Source organism: Peromyscus eremicus, chromosome 3, assembly GCF_949786415.1.
Source record: "Peromyscus eremicus chromosome 3, PerEre_H2_v1, whole genome shotgun sequence".
Classification (NCBI taxonomy): Eukaryota; Metazoa; Chordata; class Mammalia; order Rodentia; family Cricetidae; genus Peromyscus; species Peromyscus eremicus.
Window position 1 is genome coordinate 41,190,020 of NC_081418.1, and position 25,599 is coordinate 41,215,618.

General features: G+C 48.7%; 1 protein-coding gene across 2 annotated transcripts; it reads left to right on the forward strand.

The window, feature by feature from the left end:
- The first annotated feature begins 386 nt into the window (after positions 1-386).
- On the forward strand, positions 387-24,316 carry Tspan33 (tetraspanin 33). 2 transcript variants are annotated; one of them, XM_059257491.1, is made up of 8 exons: positions 387-639; positions 15,948-16,005; positions 16,566-16,693; positions 16,996-17,070; positions 20,122-20,217; positions 22,398-22,526; positions 22,897-23,058; positions 23,270-24,316. In XM_059257491.1, exons 1-8 carry the CDS (start codon positions 538-540, stop codon positions 23,369-23,371), a joined length of 852 nt encoding a protein of 283 aa, XP_059113474.1. In that variant the 5' UTR covers positions 387-537; the 3' UTR covers positions 23,372-24,316. The 2 variants fall into 2 exon arrangements, with proteins under 2 accessions (XP_059113474.1, XP_059113475.1); XM_059257492.1 differs by having other exon boundaries at positions 16,569-16,693.
- The last annotated feature ends 1,283 nt before the right edge of the window (positions 24,317-25,599 follow it).

Below are 25,599 nucleotides of genomic sequence, written 5' to 3' on the forward strand. Positions count from 1 at the left end.
GCACAGCAACTGGGCAGAGGACGTGGGTGTGGGAGGCAGGGCGCATTCCTTTTCCTCATTCTTCTTCCCTTAAGCAGCTGCAGCCCGCAGGCTTTCCGTCTAGGCGGGGAGAAGCAGAACCACTGACCCTTTAACAAGTTGTCCCTCACAGAACAGGTGTCTCCCCCGCCTCTCGGAGGAGAGGGATGGCTGGCTGCTTAGTGACATCAGCCGGCGACCAATGAGAAGTCAGGCTGGGGCAGCCTGACCAATGGCCGGCCAGGGGGCGGGCCCGATTGCCTGGGAGCCGGGCGGGCTAGGCTGGTCTGCGGCCGCGGTGGAGTCTCCGCCGCTCACGCTGCCCGCCGCGACTCCAGCGGCGGCGCCGTTCCCCCGGCTGCGCGGCTCCCCGACGCACGGCTCGGGCGGCTCCCGGTGCGGTGCGGCTGCCCCGGCGTTCGGGTCCCCGTGGGCCCACGGCTCACGCCCCGGGCTGCGGGGGCACGCAGGTGGGCCGGCGGCCGCTGGGAGATAGGCCCCCGGGGGCAGCGGCGGACCATGGCGCGGAGACCTGGAGCGCCCGCTGCCTACGGGGAGGAGTTCTCCTTCGTCAGTCCGCTGGTGAAATACCTGCTCTTTTTCTTCAACATGCTCTTCTGGGTGAGGCTCGGGGGGGTCAAGGGGCACCCGGGCTGCAGGGCATCCTCGGAGCGCCAAGGGGGCTGCCTGTGGCTAGGGAGGGCCGGCCTGGGTTGTCCGGTGCCCAGGAGCCTGGTGAGCGGTGCCGCCTAGTTTTCTGGGCTGGTGACACTTCGGGGGCATTTCTCCTGGGGAGGAACACCACAGTGGCGCCGCGTCCGGAGGGAACGGTAAGAGGGGGCATCACCCTTGTTGCCAGGGATGAAGGTTTAGCAGGGATGAGAATCTGTGGCAGGCCAAAAAAAGATGTGTTTGGGGAAAGAGCTGGCTGGACAGCCCCATGGGCACATTTCATGGTTAGGGACTTTGAGGCCTGGGTGCTGGAAGGCCCGACTGCCAAACAGGGTGGGAGAGGAGCGGGGAGAGAAGGAAGGGAAACCCCAAGGCTTCCCTCCCCAGTTCCTCAGGCGGATGGGTCAAGGGGCTGTATCTCTCTTTCCTTGTTGCAGGCCTCAGGGTCTGCTCCTGTCAAGGCTGAAAGGGGTTAAGAATGGCCTCCAGATCCAATGTGTACCCTGCCTATCCCAGAGTGGCCCTAAACTTTGTCCTACCTCCTCCAAGACCAGTTTTTTCTCTGGGAGCTGACAGTCTTCAGATAATTTAAATAGGATCCTCTGTTGGGCTGGAAGGGTTGGGGTCCCTATCAGAATCTTCTGTTTGGGGATGGGAAAAGTGTAAATAATATTGACGCAGGGCTCCAGACACCTGGATTTCCATCCCCACTCTACCATCCTTGTTGATTTGACTGATCTGGGTAAATCCGTTCAAGTCCTCCCAGGAAAAATCCAATCCAGTGGGATGAGAGATGGCAGACAGGGCTGGAATTCAGGGGGAGCCCATCAGAAAATGCCAGCTGAGCCCGGGTTCCTGGCTAGAGAGTGCTTGGTCCCCTCTGGATTTGATAACGTAGGGAAGTCCTTTTCCCATCTTCTGCCGGCTTTACCACCCCAGAGCTGCAGCCCCGTAGGTCTGTCATCCTTGCCTACCTCAGCCCGAGAATGACAGTTCAGATATGCAGGAGCGAAGAATAGCGGGTCTAAACTGTTTCCGAGGAGAAAGAGCAGACCAGACCTCTAAGGCAGCTGCTGGAAAGGTTTCACAGGGGCCGTGGTGTGAAATGCAGACACAGAGTACAGAAGTGCTAGCCTGTTGGGACAAAGGAGAGAACTCCCAGAGGGTAAGTTGGTGGTGACGGCTCACTCTCAGCCAGCGTACTCTTGGGAAGATTCAAGTTTGGGTTTCTAGCAAATTATCAGTTTTAGAACTAGGGTAAAAAATTTAGCAGGCATCTTGTTAGACTTCCACATTTACATGGGAGAAAGCTAAATCACAATGACGGCCAGTGTCTTCACCGGGGTCCAGCAGCTGGTTAGCAAGCCCGGACTGGCGATTTTCTATGGAATCGGCATGCTGGCCGGGGAAGTCTGTGACCCAGATGGCTGCTACTGTGGCCTGTGGGGTCACCAGTCAACCTAAGTTCTCATGGCCTAGGTTCTGCTTCCCCGAGAGGTTTGAAAACAACAAAAGCCCTCACTACCACACTGCAGGACCGAGGGGATGTACTGAGGGGAACTCACCCCATAGGGGCAAGTACCAGTGAAAACCCCTTCGAGTGGGTCTTCATGTGGGCTTTCAGCCATGGCCTTGCTCCTTCGGTGCCTCACTCTTCCTTGGTGTCAGGAGCTGGAGCATCTGTCACTCTTGTGTTCAGGAACATTTTCTTGAACTCTTATGCGCCACTCTACACCTCCTTTATCAAACAAATGACTTTGGGAGGTCGCAGTCCGGGAGAGAGCCAGGCTCATAGGCCCGTTTACCTTGGTTAAAATACTTCATGAAGGTGTTTGGCCATCGGCACTCGTGGGTGACAAAATGCTCCCTCACCTTGGATGAACATGACCCTCTCTAAAAACTAAACAAAAATCAAAAATGCTTCATTCAAAATCAGAGGCTAGCCATGTTGGTACTACCCCAGATTAGAGCGGAACCCCCTTTTGGACCTACTGCGGATGCAAAAAGTTGGTGGCACTAGAAATAGCACATGGAGGGACCAGAGGCCCAGTTTCTTTCTGGCACCTACTTACTGCATGACGCTAAGCCAACATATCTGTCTCTCTGTCCTTAATCTTCCTCCTCTAAAGGAGGAATTTGTCTATTTCTGTGAACTATTTATAGATGAATAAATCACTTTGGGAACTGTTTTCTCTCTTTAAGACCTGGAGCCGGATCTAAGCCTAACTCTCTGTGTCTTGGTCCCTGGGACACTGGCCTCCCTAAGGGAGGGGGAAAGGGTGGTACTTTTTGGGCCTTACTGATTATCACTTCTCTCCCAAGTCCAGAGCCCCAGCGATAGTCCACACCCATGAGCTGTCAATGAAGGACCGCTCCTCCAGCTCTGAGCTCATCTTCCTATCTGCTTAAGGGACAGGTGAACATGGGATGTCCCTTGTAGGCTTCCACTGTCCTAATCAAATTCCCCTTCTCTTCATGGAAAGCACCCATGACTGGCACAGTTGGACCATTTTGCAGGCAGAGTGCATATCTGGCCAGCTCCTGGGGAGCTGTGTAGGGGTGGTGTTTGTGTCTGTGCTTGAGACATGTTAGGAAGGTGGCCACTGTCCTCCGGGCTCACATTCAGGGGTGGTGGCAGGGGCCACCTCTACTGCTGCAGGGGCCCTGACCCTCAGGGCATTTGGAGGCCGATTCAGAAGGCTGATGCCTCCCTTGGAGTCAGAAGCAGTCCCTCCTGTTTATATTTCAAATCTCATTTCCTCTTTGGCCTGGAAGCTCTGGTTTTCTCCCCAGAATCAGGTTGCTGGGCGACTGATTGTTGGGTTTCCATGGCCTGAAGTAACTGCTCCAAGATCCTAGAAGTTCTGTTGAAACTCTTTAGAAGTAACTGCCTCTCTCCACCTCCCTGTGTTGGTCACCTCTGTACAGAGTTAAGACACTGCTGGAGGAACCAGTGTGTTAGCCCCGGGCATCTGTTGAGTTTATCAGCACAGCCCTGCTCCTCCTTGAAGGTCCTTTATCTCTCCTCAGCACCGCAGCTGGAGGGCTTTTGAGTCAAGCAAAGGCTGGAAGCTCAGCTTTTCAGCCTTTCTGTCTCATCCAGGCTCCTTTGGTGACTGACGGTACCTCTAGATTTACTTGGTACTTTCTCTTCCTTCCCTGTACTGCGGTCACTTGCTTATTTATCTGTCCCCCATCTTGACCCCAGGCTCCCAAGGATAGAGACTGCCTTATTCGATTCTGGATTTTGTTTTTGTTTTTCAAGACAGAATTTATCTGTGTAACAGCCCTGGCTGTCCTGGAACTTGCTTTGTAGACCAGGCTGTCCTCAAACTCACAAAGATCCTCCTGCCTCTGCCTCCCAAGTGCTGGAATTAAAGGCGTGTGCCACCACCACCCCACAGATTCTGGATTCTTACTACCTGGGGCAGGAGTAAATGTTGATTGTTTGTTGCCTGAGAGAGCAAAGCTTCCTGGGTGGAGACAAAATGCCCTTTCTCTTTCTCTCCCTCATAGGCTTGTTCTGTGAAAATGTAGCCTAGCTTTGCCTGCCTGCCACTCCTCCCTTGAGCCAGTCAAACAAAAATGACGTCTATCCTCTTGAGTAGCTCCTTAGAGCCACATGTGGTTGCCACCCCAGCATCTGGATTTCTTCTCTTGTTAGTGGCACATTTGGACCACATTCGGGTCTTCCCTAGGGCAATCCCAGCTGCTGGTGAGAGCCAGGAGGTGGTGGCACACGCCTTTAATCCCAGCACTCTGGAGGCAGAGGCTGGCAGATCTCTGTGAGTTCGAGGCCAGCCTGGTCACAGAGTGAGTTCCAGGACAGCCAGGGCTACACAGAGAAACCCTGTCTCAAAAAACAAGCAAACAAACAAGCCAAAATTAGTTAAAGGCATTGTTCTAACGTCAAAAGCTCTCACATTTGAAAAGAAGGCAGTATAATCTCCTGAGCTAGAACAGAGACAGGGAGAAGGTTAACATGTTTATGACTTTTCGCTCCAGACCATGGTCAATAGAATTGTAGTTGTATAAGTATTGACCTAATACTACTTTGTTATCAAAATGCAATTTTGTGCTGTGGGGGCAGCATGGCCAGTACAGAGCCTAGAGAAGGCTTAGGAGATCTGTTTACTTTGGATCCTAGTTATATGATGAGACATGTTGATTCAAAAACCCCTTCGGAATAAATGTCATGATTTGGATGAGGAAGAAGCACCCATCATAGTTTATGCCCTGACCATTTTTGGGGAGTCCTCCAGGGCACTGAGAATCATCCCAGAGCATCTGTGACACTGTCTCAGTAACTTGGCTAAGAAGCCAGGAGGAGATGACCAGACATCAACCCTGACAAAGTCCGTGTAGTGCTGTGATTGTCCTTCCGTCTCTCCTGATAGACACCCCCCCCCAATACCTTAGTCACCACCCCTTCTTCTCCCCTGCATTCCTGAAGCCCACGGGCTAGGTGGGCTTCCATAAAAGAAGTAATCAGATTCTTGTTTTGTTTTGTTTTTGAGACAGGCTGGCCTTAAACTCATTATGTAGCCAAGTCTGACTTTGAACTTCTGATCCTCCTGGTTGCTGAGGTTACAGACACACTTGTACCACTGAGTCTAGCTTCTTTCTGATTTTTTTTTCTTTTTTCTTCTCTTTTATTTTTTGAGACATGGTTTCTCTATGCAGTCCTGGCACTGTCCTGGATCTCTTCTCTCTTTTCTCTCTCTCTCTCTCTCTCTCTCTCTCTCTCTCTCTCTCTCTCTCTCTCTCTCTGTGTGTGTGTGTGCTTGTTGTGTATGTGAGTACCTCGGGTGTCTGTCTTCACCTTTCACCTTGTTTGAGACAGGGTCTCTTAATGCTGCCTATGCTAGGGTAGCTGGCCTCAGGGCTTCTAGGATTATCTTGCCCCTGCCTCGCATCTCACAGTAGGAGTACTGGGATTCTAGACAATGTACTATAAGTCCAGCTTTTCGCATGGGTCTGGGGATTTGAACTCGGGTCTTTATGCTGGGACTAGAGGTGCTTTGCTCACTGAGCATCTCTCCAGCCGCTCTTTCTGATTTTTTGAGACAGGCCTCCAACTCAGAGATCTTCCTGTCCCAGCCTCCTGGGTGCTGGTTTTATAGGCATGAGCCACTGTGACTATCTCCAGATTCTTTTCAAAATACAATAGAAATGCCAGATTAGCAAATTCCTGTAATCCTATCACTCAGGAAGCTGAAGAAGCAGGAGGATCCTAAATTTAAGGCCAGAATAGACCACACAGTGAGTTCAAGATCAGCCTGCACCACTACAGGCAAGTTCAGGCAAGCCCGGCACATAGTAAGGCTTGGCCACTACAGAACAAACGAACTTAAAATCACCATAAGTGGAGATAAGAGCCATCATAGCCTGCATGCTTTCCTACCTCCCCTAGAAACTGCTGGTCTTGTACTAAGTAGAAAGTTCAACTTTAACCAACTTTTAAAAGGAGTTTTTAAGATGTAAAGTTCTTCTCATAGTCTTGGTAACAGACTATCAGACTATGACTTCGGCTGGTCCTTCTAGGACCTTGAGTTTGGATTGGGAGTGGGGGGCTTCACTGTGTAGCTCAGGCTGTCCTTGAACTCATAGCAGTCCTCCTGCCTCAGGTTTCTGAGTTTGGTGATTCCAGTCATGTATCACTATGTCCAGCAACCATTGAGTATGAACAGTTGTACTGTGGATTGCTCTTCCTCATGTATTACCTTGGAAGTGCGAAAGTAGCCATGCTCTGAGGAAGACTCCAGAGAATGTCGGCCGCAGACAGAATGAGGAGCGAGCCCTGTGGACTCCTCCATTCCATCAAGGTAGCATCATTCCAGGACCAGCAGTTCTCCGATGACTCGGAGGACCAGCATGTGGGGGTCTTGGGCCTGCTTTGGTCTAGGAGGCCGTGACTTCCTGCACTCCACCCAGAAACAGGATAGGAAATCTGGGAAACAAAGTAGAGACTCCTTTCTGCTTCCCCTGAGTAGAGCGGGAGTTACTGCTTTGGCTTTTGCTAAGGATTGAATCTGGGGCCTCAGCTCAGGGGATTTGGATTTCCACACAGTGCAGAGCTGTCTTTACCACCATCCTCTGAAGAGGAGAGAAAAAGAGACTCTAACGGAGTGGCCATGAAAGCCCCCCAACTGTCTGCAGACTGGATCATGAAATGTGGAGCCAGGCAAGCCCATGCTTTCTCTTGGAGGACTCTCCGGCTGGTGGGCCCTGGTTCCTCCTGCCATGACTCCCCTTTTCAAGGTATCACTTGGAGACTCCTCTGAGCGTCCCCCTAGGCTGGTACCCTGTTAGGTTCTCATGCTTTCTCTCTCCCCTCCCTGAGCTCCACCTACTTTGGAGATTGCCAGCTGGTCCCCAAGAGAGCTGAGGACAGCTGTTCTTCCTGTCTCATGATAGCCCCATGGGGACATGTGGGGTCCGGGCAACTGTGATGCAGAGATAAGAAGGCAACCAGCCTCGTGGCTAAGGTCCCAAGGCTTTGAGGACCAGAATTAGGTTCCCACAGCTCACTAACTGAGTGAACTAGGCAAAGTTACTTGAATGCCATGAACCTCAGCTCTGTAAAATGGAGACACTAATGCCCTCTTGGTTGGGATGAGATAACATGTATAAGTTTAGTCTGGAGCTGGCAGAATGGTTTGGTAGGTAAAAGCATCTGTCTCTACGTTTGGTGACTTGAGTTCAATCCCTGGGACCCAGGGCCTGGAAGGAGTGAACCAACTCCTAAAAGTTGTCCTCCAATCTCCATGTGTACACAGTGGCGTGAACATGCATGTGTGGACACACACGCACACACAAATAAGTGAATAAATAAATAAATGTCAAAATAAGTGAAGTGTAGTCTGCTGCTAGCTCTTGGCACTCACAGAAGGAATGTGACTGCCACTGTCCTGGGAAGCAGCCCCTTGGAGCCCCCTGCTGGGGGCGCCCTTAGGTGGGGGGCCCTAAGGTGAAGCCTCTTTCTTTCAGGGAGGAAAAGAGTGCTGTGTAGATGGGGATGAGGCAGCCTCCAACTCGAAACTCTTTTGCTCACAGCCCCACCATTAGCCATAGAAAGATGGGAATTAATGGCACTAATCATTTGGGAGTAATTAATATTTTCTATTTTACAAAAGCTTCCTGCACATGTGTAGCCCCTAGGAACAGGGCTCTATTCTTATCTCCCCGGGTCTCCTCAGAGTTTGGCAAGCCACCAGCCGCCGATATGCCGGGAGTCGTGGACGTTGAGCTTGGGAACCCGTGTTCAGTGCCTCAGCTTGGCACCTGAACTAGTACCGTAGGGGCTAGAACAAGACTTTTTTTTTCCCTTACAAATATCCAATCATGGGTGTCTGTTCCTAATTTGCAAGAGAAGCCAAAATAATAGGGAGAATTTTCTGTTTCCTACTTTCTTTTTGAGCAATACCTTACCTGTCCATCCTCTAGTCAGTGCTAACAGAAGGTAGAGGAGAAGAGGCCCGGCAACAATGCTGTAATGGAAACAGGGAAACTATTTATTTAGAGTACTGCCTGTGTTATTTCATGGCATGCAGAGACATATATTTAATAGCATATTATGTTGGTAAAATTGTTTCTTTCTATCATAGAAATTAGTGTCTTATGCTTCCTCAAAATACAACAGTATATAATATTCCCATCAAAACTGTAATTTACCAGGTATGGTAGCAAATGCCTGTGCTCCCAGCACTTGGGGGGGAAGGGATAGGCAGCGTCAGTAGTTCAAGGTCATCCTCAGCTACATAGTGAGTTTGAGGCCAGCATTGACATGAGACCCTATTTAAAAACGTTAGTTACCCCAGCTTGCCTTCTAGCCCATCTCCAGTTTTTACTAGGGATCACACTGGCCTGGGGTGCAGATCCATACCTCCCTCAACCCACATCAGTGATGCTTCTTCCTGCAGTAGACGGGAATTAACACAGAGACTCACGACTGGACAGTGTATAGAGAGTGAGGAACTAGAGCCTGAGTTCTAAATGGGACGCTCTCATCAAACCCCTCCCCTCAAGACTCAGGGATCTATGCAAAAAAGGAGGCGGAAAGATTGTAAGAACCAGAGGTAACAAATGACTTCAAGGAAACAGTGTCTTCTAGCACGTCAGGACTGATGCATATCTGAACTCACAAAGACTGGCAATATGCATAGGACGGATACAGGTTCAATCAGATGGGTCCTAGCACGAAGAGTGTGAAGTAGATATGGGGTCCCACCCCTAACCAGGAAGCTATCTGCAACTGAGACTCACTGGCAAAGGGAAAAATTGTTTTTTCCCAGTGGAATCCCAGGAGCAGTTGGCCAACACAAAACTAACCCAATGGTGGGCTTTTTGTTTTGTTTTGTCATTCTTTTGGCTTGTTGGCTTTTTGCTTGTTTTGATTTTTGTTTTTGTGAGGAGTTTTTGTTGTTGTTGTTTCTTGAGTTTCTTGTTTTTCTGTTTTGTTGCTGTTTTGAAGGAGACGGAGGGAGGGAGGGAGAACATAAAGTTGGGTGGGTAAGGAGATGGATAGTATCTGGGAGAAAGGAAAAACATGATCAGAATATATTATATGAAAAAAAACCTTTTCAATAAAAGATGCCACCCCAAAACCTAAGTTTGAAAACTAAAAAATTTAAGAGTTGGTTTTTATTTAAATAGATTTTTTGCATTTGTTTTTCCTTATTGTGTGTGTATGTATATGTATAAGTGTGGGCATTCGTGTGCCACAGCACATGTATGGAGAGCAGAGGACAGCTTGCCAGAGTTAGCTCTCTCCTTCTACCACGTGGGTCCCAGGACTCGAACTCAGATCTTTAGGCTTGTTGTCAAGCCCCTTTCCTCACTGACCCATTTCACTAGCCCTTATTTACATGGACTTTTAAAGAACAGCTCCTCCATGCTAACATCATAGGTGAGTATGCTGTATCTGTTCCAATCGATGGCATTGCCATCATGCTTCGGATTTCAGATTTCCTTAGTCTCTCCCACCTCTCTGTTCCAGGATGCTACATTACATTTAGTTGCCATGTTTTCTTCCTCTTGGCTGTGACAGTTTCTCAAACTTGTTTTTGATGGCCTTGAAGGCTGTTGAGGGTACTGTTTTGTAGATAGTGCCTTTATTAGAACTGCCGGATGTCTTGCTCATGGTGTTCCTGGGGTTGTGGGTTTTGAGGGTGAGACAAAGGGGCAAAGTAACGTTTTCCTCACTTGGTGTTATCTCAGTGATGCATCACCATCATCTCTGTTTCTGTGGACCTTCGTTGAGAGGCTGAGATGCTGTGGGTTGGTCTCAGAATGTGTAATTGCTTTTTCCTCTTCTGTGCTGTGCTCTTTGGAGGACAGACTATGCTCAGTGCACAGTGCATGGAGTTGTGTTCTACCTCTTTGATACCTACATTTATTAGCTATTCTCTATTTATTAAATAAAGTTCTTCATTTGTATTAATAAAGATACACAGATAATCTATTTTATACTATGGGTAATAATTTAATACAGTTAAATTTGTACTTTATTTTTAGCTTGTGTTTATGTGTATGTTCACGTGTGTGTGGCTGTGTGTAGGTATGTGCATGTGAATTGTGTGTGTATGTTCACGTGTGTGTGGCTGTGTGCAGGTATGTGCATGTGAATTGTGTGTATGCGGATGTTCGTGTGTGTGTGTGTGTGTGTGTGTGTGTGTGTGTGTGTGTGGCTGTGTGTAGGTAGGTATGTGCATGTGAAGTGTGTGTGTGTGTGTGTGTGTGTGTGTGTGTGTGTGTGTGTGTGTGTGGCTGTGTGTAGGTAGGTATGTGCATGTGAAGGCAAGTGCCAAAGAGAACAGAGGCTTCAAATCCCCTGGAGCTGGAGGTCCAGGCAGTTGTGAATCATGAACCAAACCCGGGTCCTCTCTTCAGCCCCCTTTCTTATTTATTTTGATGCTTAAGTTGTTCTAACTTTGGCCATTGGTGGTTCATTCACTTGGTGCCTGTGTCTCACCAATGTGAGAATTTTGATTGTGTGGTGTGTGTGTATCTCTGTGTGTGAGCGCCCATGTGGAGGCCAACGGAAGACACCGAGTTTTTCCTCTCCCATTCTCTGCCTATTTCCTTGATATGGGGTCTCTCATTGATCTGAAACCCTCCACTTTGGCTGGGCGGGCAGGTCGGCAAGTTCTCCAGATATGTGCTCCCCAGTGCTGGGGTTACAGGCATGCGTGGCCATACCCAGCTATCACATGGTGCTGGGTATCTGAAGCCATACACACTTCATGCTTGCATAGCAAATGCTCTTACCCACTGAGCCATCTCCCCTACCCCAGTTTTATTGCTGAATGCTTTCTTGCTTTCTGCTGCAACCTGTTCCAGGCTCATCATAATACATTTCTGCTCTGGTCCTAAACCAGCCCTTCCTCACTGGAGCCCAGGGGATGACCATTTTCATTCCAAGGTGATAACTCACCTTATAGAAGAATAAAGGCACTGGTGCATACAAATTATTTTATATCACTTGACTGACAGCTTTTCAGAAACATAAATTTACCTAAAAGCTAGACTCAGCTATTTTAAAAATGGTACCTAGGTTTTTAAAGTTCTAGCCAGGCTTCATTCTCCATTATCTGGAAACCCACTCTAAGAAGAGAAGTGACTTTACCTCTGTCCTCATGAGAGCAAGTCATTGGTGAGGTTTTTATTATGGGGATTTTGTACCAAAGATTGATACCCTAGAAAGATTACTAGAATGAGATAGGGAAATTGCATTGGGTCCAGACATGGCCACAGCACCCATATACACTTGACCAGACGTCCCTTCCGCTTCTCCGGCTTCCTCTGTATGAAGAGGAGAGTGTATGAGTCCGTTTCTGAAGTTCTGTTCAGCTTTAAAATGTGATGCTGTTGGTGTCTGCAGCACCCGCCTTGCCGTGGCGGTGGCGGCGGCTTTGAGGAATCCAGGGTGGGAAGTGCGGGCAAGAATGGAAGTGTGAAAGAGAAAGCTGTGAAAGACAAAGGCAGGTCTGGAGACCTCCGAGGAAGGGCGTCCTGAACGATCACGTTAACTATTAATACTAGTCAAGCCTCAATCTTGATGTTAGTGTAACCTAGTTTCTATTTTACATTCCTGGCTGGCTGCGCCTTAGGCTTTAAAGTCCTCCAACCGGCTGCACTGTGATCACTTGGAACTGTTTCAGGACTATGGTTGCCTGGGTCTCCTTGCCAGAGGTTGTAAACTCTATGGTTTGCAGGGCATCAAGTGTTGAAGTGTCTCCTTCACTTCCAGGTGCCCAGGTGACTCTAATGGCAGCCGGAGGTGAGAGCCATTGCTCTAAGTTACAGATGTTTTCTCTCCAGGATAACCCATAGATTGTGGGTCCTCACAGTATCGTATACTACCAGCTGATTGGTTGGATTTGAATACGTATTAGCTCTTGTCTCCCCAAACTGGACGATCATCAAGGTGTCAGCAAGTGTCATGCTCCTTCCTGTGTTCTCTAGGGGAGATGTCCTTTCCTGCCCCAGCTTCTGAGGCTGCCTGCATCCCTCGGTCCATGGTACCACATCACTCCAACTTGGCCTCCACTGTTCTGCCTCCCTCTCTGAATCTGACGCTCTTCCTTCCTTCTCATAAGATCTGCCATGACCTTATTGGGCTCTGGGGGGTAATCTCTCAATCTCTAAATCCTGAATCCTAAATCACATTTGCAGAATGTCTCTTTGGCCATATAAGATGATCATAGAATTAGAACATTATTCTACTTACTCCAGCAGACAGAGCTGCTGTTGTAATTACAGGCCCATGGAGAGAATTAAGTTGCCCTGTGATGTGTTGCCTCTCTCCCTCCCTCCCTTTCTCCTTCCCCTCCTCCTTTCCCCTCTCTGTTGTTGGCATAATGTCTCATGTAGCCCATTCTGGCTTCCAACTTACAACATAGCCAAGGCTGGCCTTGAACTTCTGATTCTCCCATTTCTCCCTCCAGAGCACTGGGATGACAGCTATGCATTACCACACCTGCTAATTTGATCCCTGTACAAAGTTATCCAATCTAGAAAATTTCAGCATGCAAGGAGACTGGGAGCAACAGAACTACAGAGTAGATGCTCGTTGTTAATTAAGTCCGTAGTAGAATGATATTCAGAATTGCAGTTGTGTGTAGTGACAAGGGAAGTACACGCTGTACTGGGGTTGTGTGTCAATTTGACACAAGCTAGAGTCATCAGGAAGGAGCCTCAGGTGAGGAAATGCCCTCATGCCCCCTGTAAGGCATTTTCTTATTTAGTGATCAATGCCGGAGGGCCATGGTGGGTGATGCCATCCCTGGGCAGGTGGTCCTGGGTTCTATAAGAAGGTAGGCTGAACGGGCCAGGGGAAGCAAGCCAGTAAGCAGCTCCCCTCCATGGCCTCGGCATCAGCTTCTGCTTCTGGGATCCTGCCCTGTTTGAGTTCCTGTCCTGACTTCCAGCAGTGAGGAGCAGCAATGCTGGAGTGTGAGCCAAGTAAACCCTTTCCTCTCCAGCTTGCTCATTGGTCATGATGTTTCGTCCCAGCAATAGAAACCCTAAGCCATGCGTCTGTGGAGGGCAGAGGGTGGTTTGTGGAGTTGGTTCCAGGAATTGTACCGCAAGTGTCTCTACCTGTTGAGCCATCTTGCTGGCCCAGGTGTGGTAAATTTTAAGGGACAGAGATATTTGCTCACACTGTCAAAGTGCCCTTCCATACCTGGAGGTGACTGGCGTAGGCTTTCCCTGCCTCCCCCATGTTTCCTAAGCCTGGCCATGCTAGAGCAAGAGTCAGGTGGCACCTCCAGCCCCACATCCAGCTCTTTAGGCTGTCTTGTTTATTCTGGGCAGAAGATGAAGCCTGATAATATATGGAGTCAAGTCAAAGGGAGGGCTAGATTTTGGGGTGTGTGTGTGTGTGTGTGTGTGTGTGTGTGTGTGTGTGTGTGTGTGTGCAGAGCTGTGGATGCACAAAGACAAATATGGAGACTAGCTGGTAATGCTAGGCATGAGTCAGAGGAAGGGCCAGATGAAGGAGTAAGGAAAAAGGGCTATGGATTCACAAAGAAGCATTCCAGAGACTTATTTTTAACTCAGGATTTGCCATTAACTACATACCTGCTAAATAGTAAAGCATTTTCAGAAATAAGTCCCAAGTGCAAAAATATCTTTCTCCCAGAAGACTAGTTTGACCCTATTACCTGTCCCAGGGCCCAGCTCCCTTCTTTCACTGAAGACCCCTCCAGGTGGCCCCTTCCAGCTGATTCTTGTCTTGCAGGATGTGTGGTCTAGCTGCCTTACCCTTCCCTGCTGGGTTGGTCAAGCCCCTGCTACTGAGAACTCTCTCTGCCAGAGCTTGGCCTCATCTATTACCATGGTGACAGTGGGCTGCTGCTTAGCACCAGCCTGGAAGCTGAGCGGAAAGCTGGGGCTACGAGCACTTGTGGAGGCCCAGGGGACAAAGACCCCTCTGGGGGCCTTTAATGGGTTTGCTCTCACAGGGAGGAGCCATGGCATTTGTCTGGCCTAGGTTGTATTCTTCCACACTGGCATCAGGGTTTATAACGATTCCTTTCCATGGCAGTGCCAGGAATCACACGCACTCCTGCCTTTCGAGGCCGTGTACATCTTACTCTTGGCTTCCAAGGGAGTTGGAGAGCTAGAGTCTCATCTACATGAAAGCCCTGCCTTTTGAGCAGGCGGCTTAGAATTCAGAATTGTACAGTTCCTGTGTGGTCATGTGGGTGATGGTGTATATTTAATGTCAAAGATTGTGTCAGGTGCTTTCCAAACATTATTTAACTCTTTTTTTATTATTAAGAAAAAATTTTCCATTCATTTTTACACACCAAAGATCCCCTCTTCCCTCCTTCCTATTTAACTCTTTAAAAAAATTTTTTTTTTCTGGACTGACAATATGGCTCAGTGGGTATGGCTCCGTGCCAAGTCAGACAAGCCTGAGTTTGATCCCTGGTAGGAGAGAATCAGCTCCTCCAAGTTGTCCTCTGACTTTCATGTGCATGGTGTGGCATGAGCTCATACATACGCACATAAAGAAAAGAAGGTAAACAATTAAAAATTAACTTATTTTTATGAATGTATATGAGCATTTGCCCTCATGTATGTAAGTGCTGCCAGAGACCAGAGGAAGGCGCCAGATCACCTGAAACTGAGAGGCCGTGTGGGTGCTGGTCCTCTGCAAGAGCAAGTGCTCTTAACCACTGAGACATTTCTCCAGCTGCTAAAACATTTTTTAAGACATCAGAAATATAAGTTTAATGGGGCATGGTGGCTCACACCTTTAATCCCAGCACTTGGGAGACAGAAGCAGGCAGATCTCTAAGTTCGAGGGCAGTCTGGTCTACAGAGCAAGTTCCAGGACAGCCAGGGCTACACAGAGAAACCTTGTCCGGGGCAGGGAGAATAAAGAAAGAAATATAAGTATACATTTTAAAAGTTTTGGTTCAAGAAATGACTCATTGATTAAGAATGCTTATTGCTGTAACTCAGAGGACCGGCCGAGTTTAGATTGCAACAAGCATTTCACAAACACCTGTAATTCTAGCGCCGAGGGATCCAAGGATCTCCTCTGCCCTCTTCTGGCTTCAGTGTGCACCCACACAGACACATGCACAGACAGAAATAAAAATAAAATGATTTTTTTTTTCCTTTGAGGCAGGTGCTTGCACTGTAGCACAGGCTGGCCTCGAACTCTTGATCCCCCATCTCAGCCTAAGGGCTGAGATTAACTGTCGTAAGCCATCAATCACACCTGGCTCTTTCTATAGTTTCACATGTAGAAATCAACTGAGAATCAGAAATTTGTCCTAAATAGGGTTAAATATCTGAATCTCTCAGAGGCCATGCTGTGTGTGTGTGTGTGTGTGTGTGTGTGTGTGTGTGTGTGCGCGTGTGTGTAGTTTTGATGCTTGTGACTGAACCCAGGCCTTGTGCTGTAGCACTGAGTTATAGCCCCAAACCCGTCTGGAAGCTTGTGTTTTTAACCACTGTTCTGTTCTATATTAAACTTGTACAGTCTTAATTTCTCCATCTGTGAAATGGGGAGACTATCTGTCTCACAAGATAATTGTGTTATAGGATATGAAGGAGACAATACTGGGGCGTTTCTCACGGAGGCAAAGCACTTATTGTCACTGGGAGTGGGTAGGGGACATTGCCCCTGGACCCTGGGAAAGCCGTCCCCCCCTGCCCTCCTAGAAGATTTTTCATTGTGGTCAGAGCTCTCCCATTTTCAGAATCTCAATCAGACTCCTTGCCTGTCCCCACAGGTAATTTCCATGGTCATGGTGGCTGTGGGTGTCTACGCCAGGCTGATGAAGCATGCAGGTGGGTTATAGGTCCCCCTCTGCCTCCCGTGCTCTCACTGTGCCCCAGCTTGCTTCAGCTCTGGCCCTGGGCTGAGGTTGGAGGAGCAGCTCCCTGAACCCAGTCTTACTGGGTCACTTCAGACTGGCAGTTCACTTGGGCTTTCCTGAGATCTGCCGACATGTGAGACGAAGTCCTGGAGGAGCCAGGTCTGTGGAAGCAGAGAGCAGTCCAGGACTGGCTAGCTTACCCTGAAGTAACCCTGGATTCCTCTGCAGAGTCTCTAGGAACCCACCCAGCTAGTCAGCCCAATGTCATTCTAAGTCATCTCTGGACTGACAGTGGCCCCTCCCCTCACGAGCCCGGAGTAAAGGCTTTTCCCTGGTTCCTCCAGTTACATGCATGACTCTCCCAGCACACTTTCTGCTCTTCCCTGTGAGGAAGGTCTTGCTTTCTCATAGTCTTCACCAGACAAGGAGATTCCCCTAGGACAGGAAGAAGAGTTTGGGACACCCCCATCCATCCCTGGGAGCCCCCTCAGAGGGCACTGGGCTCCAGCTGAGGGTCAGCCTCTCTCCCAGAAGCAGCCTTGGCTTGTCTGGCGGTGGACCCTGCCATCCTGCTCATCGTAGTGGGTGTTCTCATGTTCCTTCTCACCTTCTGCGGCTGTATCGGATCCCTTCGGGAGAACATCTGCCTTCTGCAGACGGTGAGTGGTCGAAGGCTCCACCAAGGGCCTGCTCTTCTCCTCCTTGTGCCTCGCGGACCCCTGTGCCACACTGTAGACGGTCCATTCCGTCCCATCCCACCCTCTAAGTGCTGGCCACTCCTCACTGCAGAGTTCTGCTTTGGATGGCCGCCTCCACATCCTTGTCCTAGAGGCAGCAGTCTTTGCCATGTTAGGGGTGTGTGGGGAAGAGCCTAGCTGCCTCAGTGCTGTACTCCTTGGTCCTGGGGAGGGCTGTTTCCCCAGCAGTGACGGCCGTCTCCTTGTCTTGCCTGTGTACACAGTTCTCTCTCTGCCTCACCATCGTGTTCCTGCTGCAGCTGGCTGCTGGTATCCTGGGCTTCGTCTTCTCAGACAAGGTAACATGGGAGCCTAGAGGCGGCTTCAGTACCAGAGGGAGGAAGGGAAAGTTTCTGCTCCTGACTAATTAACCACAGCACTTTTTCTCCTGGGAAGCACCAGCCTTTGAAAGGTCCCCTTAGGGATGAATAAATGGCCTTTAACGTCAGCCTGTTTAAAGAGAGCTTCATGGCTGTAAGGTGTTTTCCTTTGACAACCTGAGATGTCATTGGGTTATAAAATTCTATAAATGCCGAGCGGTGGCGCACACCTTTAATCCCAGCACTCAGGAGGCAGAGCCAGGCAGATGTCTGTGAGTTCTAGGCCAGCCTGGTCTACAGAGTGAGATCCAGGACAGGCTCCAAAACTACACAGAGAAACCCTGTCTCAAAAAAACAAAAACAAACAAACACACAAAAAAAGAAAGAAAAGAAAATTCTATAAACATTAGAAACATTAAAATAACTGCAAACTTGAAGGATATATGACTAAGTAGAGCTCAGTGATGAAGACCACACACAGCTTGAAGAGACTTTTTTTTTTAAGGTTTATTTATTATGTATACAGTATTCTGCCTGCAGGCCAGAAGATTGGGAGCCACCATGGTTGCTGGGAATTGAACTCAAGACCTCTGCAAGAACAGCCAGTGCTCTTAACCGCTGAGCCATCTCTCCAGCCCCTTGAGGAATACTCTTGTTCAAAAACTGTCTATTGAACTAGACGTGGAAGCAGGGGAAGGCAAACCCTGTTCTGAAGCCTGTCCCCACATCTGGAGGTGGCCTGCCATGAGGCAACAGTCCTAACTAAGAACCAGCCTTCCTTTAATCCCAGCACTGGGAAGCCAGAGGCAGGGGGATCTCCATGAGTTTGAGGCCAGCATTGCTTACGTAGTGAGAAATTGGTCTTTTAAAATAAAGGAAGAAAGATATACCTGGGCATGGTGGTGCACGCCTTTAGTCCCAGCACTCAAGAGGCAGAGGCAGGGGGAATCTTTGTGAGTTCCAGGACAGCCTGAGCTACCTAATGAGACCCTGTTTCAGAAACAAAACAGAAATGGGGTGGGCAGGGTGAAGAACCAGAATTTCATTATCAAATTCAGATAGTTACCAGGAATAAAGTGCAAAACTCTGGAATAAAGTCGTAGGGAAAGAGGGCAGGTGTGGTGGTGCACGTTTTTAATCCCAGTGCTCCGGAGGCAGGCGGATCTCTGAGTTCCAGGCCAGCCTGGTCTACAGAGTGAGTTCTAAGACATCCAGGGGCACACAGAGAAACCCTGTCTCAACAAACACACACACACACACACACACACAAAAAGCCATAGGAAGAGTAGTTGAGCAGAAAGAGAATATGGTACAAAATTATGAACTGATGGGAAGCAGAGCCAGGCAGATCTCTGTGAGTTCGAGGCCAGCTTTGTCAACAAAGCGAGATCCAGGGTCTCAAACAAAACAAAACAAATATATATATACTGAGAGCTGCTGAGCTGATTTGAGGTGACAAGCTCTCTTCCTGGCTGTATCAAGTCTAAGGGGGTGCAATTTTCTTGTGTCCATTAGGGGTCAGTGTCTCCACTCAGTAAGCCCCTCTCTTCTAAAATAAAACAAAATTCGTTTCTTCACTGCACTAGTCAATAAATATTTTGGGTACTGATATGCAGAGGCTGATGAACACAGCATTATTTTGAAAGATAGTTCTGAGGAGCAATGACATCAGGATCACTGTTTCTATTGCCCACTGTTACCTGAGCCCCGGAGTGGATGGGCCTTGAATCAGCCAGCTGTCTTCCCTTGGTAGGTCTGATTTCAAGGCTGATTCAGATTAAAGATGATCTGAGGGAATATGACCGTGACCTTTGGTAGATGCCTTAATTTTGAACTTTAGTCTGTGATTTCCCTCAGCTCTTGGGGGAAATTAGTGACTGCCTAGTCACTAATACCTTTTAGTGACCCAGACCCCTTAATTATGCTTTGCCATTTTGTTGTTAAGGAGAAAAGAACATGAATTTTATCTCTCTAGCAGTCAGGCTCTCCCTCTTCATCCTGTATGAACAAGGATTGGAGGCTTAGCATGGTCTTATTCACCAAAGCTCACGGGACTTCTCATTAAATTTAAGGCCTTTGAATAGTAAAGTACAAAATGTATTTGTAGAGGTTGGGGATTTAGCTCAGTGGTAGAGTGCTTGCCTAGCAGGCGCAAGGCCCTGAGTTCAATCCTCAGCTCCAAAAAAAAAAAAAAAAAAAAAAAAAAAAAATGTATTTGTGACAAAACGAGGCTCATTGGTGAGTTAATGGCCCCCAGGATGTGATAGAAACATCAGTGTGTAAAAAAGGAAGCAGAATGGGAAATGGTGGCAGCGAATAGGTTTGCTGGAAGGATGGGAGCTGGTACTTAGGTAGGGACTTAGGGCCATTTAGCTGCACTGACGTGAGTGGCTGTCGGCAAGCACATACCCAGAATGGATGGGAAGGACCACGCCTGTGCTCATCTGCTGGGCTTGGCAGAAGAGTGGGAAGGCCCCTGGGCCTCTGACCACACTGTAGTATAAATGGCAGGTGCCCTTCTGCCTCCTACAAATTGTGCCGTGACTGTAAAACATAGAGAATTCTGAAAAAGAGAGCAAAAGACAAAACAATAGTGTGCTAATTACCTTCCTGTTGCTGTGATAAGACACCACAATCAAGGCATCTTAGAGAAGAGTTTATTTGGGCTTGCGGATCCAGAGAGATGAGAGTCTGTCATGGCTGGGGAGATGTGGCATCCAGCAGCAGGCCTGGTGACAGAGCAGGTGCTGAGGACTGAGGTCCTGAACCACAAGGAGGAAACAGAGAGAGTGCACTGGGAATGGTACCGGCTTTTCAACTTCAGTGATACACTTCCTTCAACAAAGCCACGCCTCCTACAGCTCCCAAAACAGTGCCACCAACTAGGGACTAAGTCTTCAAACATCTGAGATTATGAGGGACATATTCAAACCTCCACAAAGGGTGATTTGTGTTTGCCGTTATTTCTGAGGGGATTAATCAGTTATGGATTAAGCCTGTGTCCTGATTGTCTCACTGTGTATCTGGCAGGCTCGAGGAAAAGTGAGTGAATTAATCAACAATGCTATTGTGCATTATCGAGATGACCTGGACCTGCAGAACCTCATTGACTTTGGCCAGAAGAAGGTACCAGCCAAGTGTGATGTGGTCATCCAATATCCTGGGGGGTGGGGGTGGGGGGAGGGGAGGTGGAGGAGGTGGATAGGGGTTAAAAGTTAAGGTTGTCCTAGAAATGCCTCACTCTCTAGACCTGTGAAGTCCTTTTATTTGCTAAATAATATATTCTAGGAAGGGCTTTGTGGGAGAAACAGGTAGGTACTGTTCAGGGCATAGACTGGTACATACAGTGTTGATAATCAACTGCTTATGTAGAGAAAAGGAGAGGAATGACTCTGTAGTCTTATTTGCAAATGGATTCTGGAAGACTTTTTAAGAAACCTTTGTAAGGGGTTATCTGTAGGGGAATGAGGAGCCATCATATTTTATTATATATCACATTAAAAATGGTGGCCAAATATACATAACCAAGAAATACTATTTTGTTTTGTCTCTCTTGTTTTATGGAACCAGGAGTGGAGCCCAGAGCCTTGAACATCATGGGCAAACACTGTAACACTGGGCTGTACCCACAACCCAAAATTTGCCATTTTAGGTATTAGAAATATTCATATTAGCTGGACGTGTCAACACAACTTATAATCCTCCCTGCTTGGGAGGTTAAAACAGAAGGATCAAGAGTTCAAGGCCTTCCTGGGCTACTGAGTGAGTTCAAGGACAGACAGCCTGAGTAACTTGTGAGACCCTGGGGTTATTGCTCAGTGGTTAGAGCACCTGCCTGGTATGTGTGAGGTCCTAGGTTCAACCTCCAGTATAGGAGGGAAAATCACATTGTATGTAGCCATCACCACCGTTTATGAGCAGAACTTTTCCGTCTTTGCCTGTACAGCAGTGCATACCATCCCGTGTGCTAGGAGAACAGAAGCAGAAAGATTGGGAGTTCAAAGCCAGACTTAGCTACATACTAAGTTCCAGGTCAGCCTGGCTACAGGAAGCCCCAACTCAACAACAACAAAAAACCAAAAACTCTTTCCAGGCTGGTGAGATGGCTCGGTGGGTAAAGGTGCTTTTTGTAAAGTCTGACAGACAGCCTGAGTTTGGTTCTCGGGCTCCGTCCGAAGTGGAAAGAGAGGACTAACTCCCCAAAGTTGTCATCTGGCCTTCACATACCCATTTTGGCATCTGTGTACACCCATAGGCAGGGGGAGCGCACACACACACACACACACACACACACACACACTAATACACAATTTAAAAACTAAAACCATTTCATCTTCCCCTGCTGAACTGTGCCCATTAAATATTTTCCATTTCGCTCTCATGGTGGCAACCACTATTCAACTTTCTGGGGAAGTAACTGCTTTGGGGGCTTCATATGAATGGAATTATGCAGTGTGTGTCCTTCTGTGACTGGTTTCCTTCACTTGGCATGTCTTCAGGTTTCATCTATGTTGTAGCATGTGCCAGAATTCCCTTTCTTTAAGGCTGAATATTACTTTTCGAGTGACTGCCGTATTGTGTTCTGCCATGGGTGGACACTTCGGTTGCTTCCACCTTTTGGCTATTCTAGGTTATGCTGCCATGGATGAGAGTTAAATCTGAATGGAGGGTTTCAGCACCGGTGCTGAGTGTCTCATCCTGTCAGCAGACCTTTAACTTTAGGGTTCAGTTTGCTTTTCTGAAGTAATTGTGCACCCATGATATTGAAGATTCTCTTCTTGTTTTTTTTTTTTCTTATGTCAAGGTTTTTGGTTTGGATTTTTTTTTTTAATATTCTTTTTCTTGGTAGTGCTTAAGTGAATCCGGAGGTCACACATTCTAAGCATGTGCTCTATCACTGAACACCCCCAGTCCTAGCCAGTAATTTTGAATACCTCCTTTTGTCAGACTATGCTTTATATGGTTATAAATCCAGAACCTTCTCCAAGAGGTTATACCTGAATAATATGTACAGTTGTGTGTATGTGTGTGTGTGTATATGTGTGTGTGTATGTTTGTGTGTATGTGTCTGTGATGCGTGCAGTTAGAGTATCAAGCACTAGGTAAATTATAATAAGGTACATAAAGAATTAAAAAGGGAATTTCTTCAGATGAAAGCAGCGGAGAAGCTTTGAGTTGAGTTCATAGATGTGTTTAGAATACTTTGACATTACAAATGGAAGCTTGCCTTAGGCTGGGTGAGCCCCCTGGCCACCTTAGTGTAGGGAATTGGTGATTCTTAATCTCTCTGGTGGGCTCTGTTGCAGTTCAGCTGCTGTGGAGGGATTTCCTACAGAGACTGGTCTCAGAATATGTACTTCAACTGCTCGGAGGACAACCCTAGCCGTGAGCGTTGCTCTGTGCCTTATTCCTGTTGCTTGCCCACCCCCAATCAGGTGAGCAAACACCCTCCTTCACTTCCTCCTGGGTAACACTCCAAGTTACCTCCTGATCAGAAAAGCTGTTACAGTTGGTGTGCAGGATGGCGGCAGCAGGTGTCTGTGTTCACCCCACTGTGGAGGCCACACTCACCTTTCACTCCGACGGGCCACGTGGGGCTCAGAAGAGGCAGGTCTAAAGGGGGGCATCTAAAGCGGGGCATTGGACCCAAAGAGTCTGGAAAGGAATTCTGCAATTAGCCATTTCTGTTCCGGTATTCTCCGCAGACATACTCAAACAGCTTAGGGGCTTGGGAAAGTTGGCAAGCTCATCAGCTAGTGTGTCTTGGTGTGGGAGTACCATTCGGCTTCTCAACTCTTTCCTCAGGCAGTGATCAACACTATGTGTGGCCAAGGTATGCAGGCTCTTGACTACTTGGAAGCTAGTAAAGTCATCTACACTAACGGCTGTATCGACAAGTTGGTCAACTGGATACACAGCAACCTGTTCCTACTTGGTGGTGTGGCACTAGGCCTGGCCATCCCCCAGGTAACTTACCCTGTCCAACTGGCAGGTCTCACAGACTCTACAAAGACTGTCATTTGTGGAGGCATCCAGGGATCAGTGGGGTCCTGACATTGGGTGGGGGTGGGGTGGGGTGGGGGTAGGGATGGGGTTCTTGCTGCCTTGGGAAGACTAAGCCAGGGAAAGCCAGATAATCACCCCCTGCTGAGGGCTAATTCCTTTCTGCCCCTTGCAGCTGGTGGGAATCCTGCTGTCCCAGGTCCTCGTGAATCAGATCAAAGATCAGATCAAACTACAGCTCTACAACCAGCAGCACCGTGCTGACCCGTGGTACTGAGAAGCCTTCCCGTGACACCCGACCGTGGTGCCGGGCAAGCCTCATGGACCCACAGCAGAGGGTGCTGAGAACGGTACCCTGTGGCCATTTGGATTCCAGCCCCCCAGCAATGAGGGTCCAGTGGAGAGAAGCGGACTGCAGAAGACAGGACACAGGGTGGCTCAGGTCTCAGAAGGACGTGCCTCATCTCCCCCATCCTAGCCTCAGCATTGTTAGCGAATTATTTCGTCCTGTTTCTAACCTTGAACACGACTTTATGTTTTTAAGTTTTGTTTGGGCAAAGGTGTGTGTGGGGAAACAGCAGCGGTCCGAAAGCTTAGGGACGCTAGCTGCAGACTCTCACTGAGGCACAACAGACAGCTCTGTTAGGCTGCTCCTGAGCTAGGTGGACGTACTTAGAGTTCACTGCCACGGAGACCTGGCTGTGGAATAGACGCTCGCAGCCCTGCCTGGAGTCCAGTTGGCATAATCCCAGCTCCAGAGGGGAGGGGAGTGGAGCGGGCAGAAGGGAGAAAGCCTGGGGGTTGGATCGGGACAGCTGGGTATATGGGTAGGAGTGGAAGGGGATTGTTTACCCACTGCTTGCCTAGCCATCCTCCCAGGTATTCAGAGTGAGCTACATCCTGCCCCTCCTTTATTTCCATGGAAACATGGCAGCAAGGGCAAGGGTAGGCAGCAGCCAAATTCATCCCCACCCCCTTCGCAAAAAGTTTGGAACCGTGGTCCCTACGTTCTGCAGTCAGTCGGCAGGAGCCGGCCGAAGCCATACATGCCCTTGAATTCCTGTCTGTCCAGCCCTCCCTCGCCAGCAAGTGGGGTTTTCTTTAACTTGGCAGAGGGGTGGCAACACCCTCCACCCTCATCCCCCTGCACCAGAACTCAGTGTTTCTACAGTGTGAGAATCAGGAATCTGGCAGAAATGGCAATAAAAGTTTGTTGGCCTGGCCTTAGCTGTCCTACATCAATTTTCCATTCAGACACCTAGAAGGGAGGAAGGGACCAGACTGTGGGCCCTTCCTCCTGGAGGAGACTGGAGACCCCTAAGTCGCACAATGCCTCCCTGTTCCCCGACATGTCCCATCTACATGAGGGTCGCACTCTGGGTTTCTAAGTTAGGTAGAATGATTTCAGGTGCTGATCTAGAGAAATGGTGTTACTTTATCCCAAATCCCTACCTTGGGTTTTTTGTTTGCTGGGTTTTTTGTTTGCTGGGTTGAAATTTATTTAGGATGGGGTAGGGAGTTAGGAGAGAGCACTCCACATCAGAGTGGAAGGAGACTAAGAGAAAGGCTTGATCCACTCTCCGTCTTTATCTGGAGTAGCTGGGCACTGACGCCCAGCCCAGCCAGCGGTAGGGAGGACTCGGCAAGCCCTGCGCAGTGTGTGGGGCTTCCTCCGCCCCAGCAGCCTGCGAGGGCGGGGCGGCTCTGCTACATGGGTGGTCCGCACACCCGTGACCTGGGACCTCGGAGAACGTCCTCTGCAGCCAGGGCCTTGGATTGAGCGGGGCGTGGGGAGTGGTCTTTGGCCTGGCCCGGGAGACTTGAAGAGAATCCCTCAGGTTCTAGGAAACAAAAGCCTGTGTGTGTGTGTGTGTGTGGGGGGGGGGGGGGTGCTTCCCGCCCCTAGGTTTCTCTGCCAGCCTTCTGCGCCTGCCTGCGAGGGCGCCTTTCCAGCAGGCGCCTGGGGCCTAGGCCAATGTTTAGCGCCCAGCTCGAAACAACGGAAAGGAGAAATAAAATCATCATGAATGTAAAATTTTATTCCGAGGGAGAAGAGTGAAGAAGCACACTTTTCGTGGTAAGGTGCCATTCTCTAGTAGTGCCCAAAACATTGTTTTTATCCTTTTCCTTCTTTCAGAGAATGAATCTTGAGTTAGGGATTGGGGTGGTGTGTATTCCCAAGTACTGCAGCTTTGAGTAGCTCGCGAGCACCGGGTTCTGCTTGGACTAAGGATCTCCAATTTCTGCCAGTGCCCTAGACTTTAAACTCAGTGAATAAATGTTCAGAAACACAGCTCAACGATTCTGGCTAAATTCAAGTTTGTGCTCCCGCACTCCCTTTTTATAGGAGAGAAAATGTCTCCTTGATTAAACAATTTCTTTTGTTTGTTTGATTTTTGTTTGTTTTGTTTTCAAGACAGGGCTTCTCTGTGTAACAGCTCTGGACCAAGCTGGCCTCGAACTCACAGGGATCCACCTGCCTCTGCCTCTGCCTCCCTAGTGCTG

Excerpts from the sequence above, each read along its gene's own strand:
- Tspan33 (XM_059257491.1), top strand. The coding sequence starts at position 538 with ATGGCGCGGAGACCTGGAGCGCCCGCTGCCTACGGGGAGGAGTTCTCC. Across the intron at positions 16,694-16,995 it reads ACATCTGCCTTCTGCAGACG|TTCTCTCTCTGCCTCACCAT; the intron begins GTGAGTGGTCGA and ends CTGTGTACACAG. Across the intron at positions 17,071-20,121 it reads GCTTCGTCTTCTCAGACAAG|GCTCGAGGAAAAGTGAGTGA; the intron begins GTAACATGGGAG and ends TGTATCTGGCAG.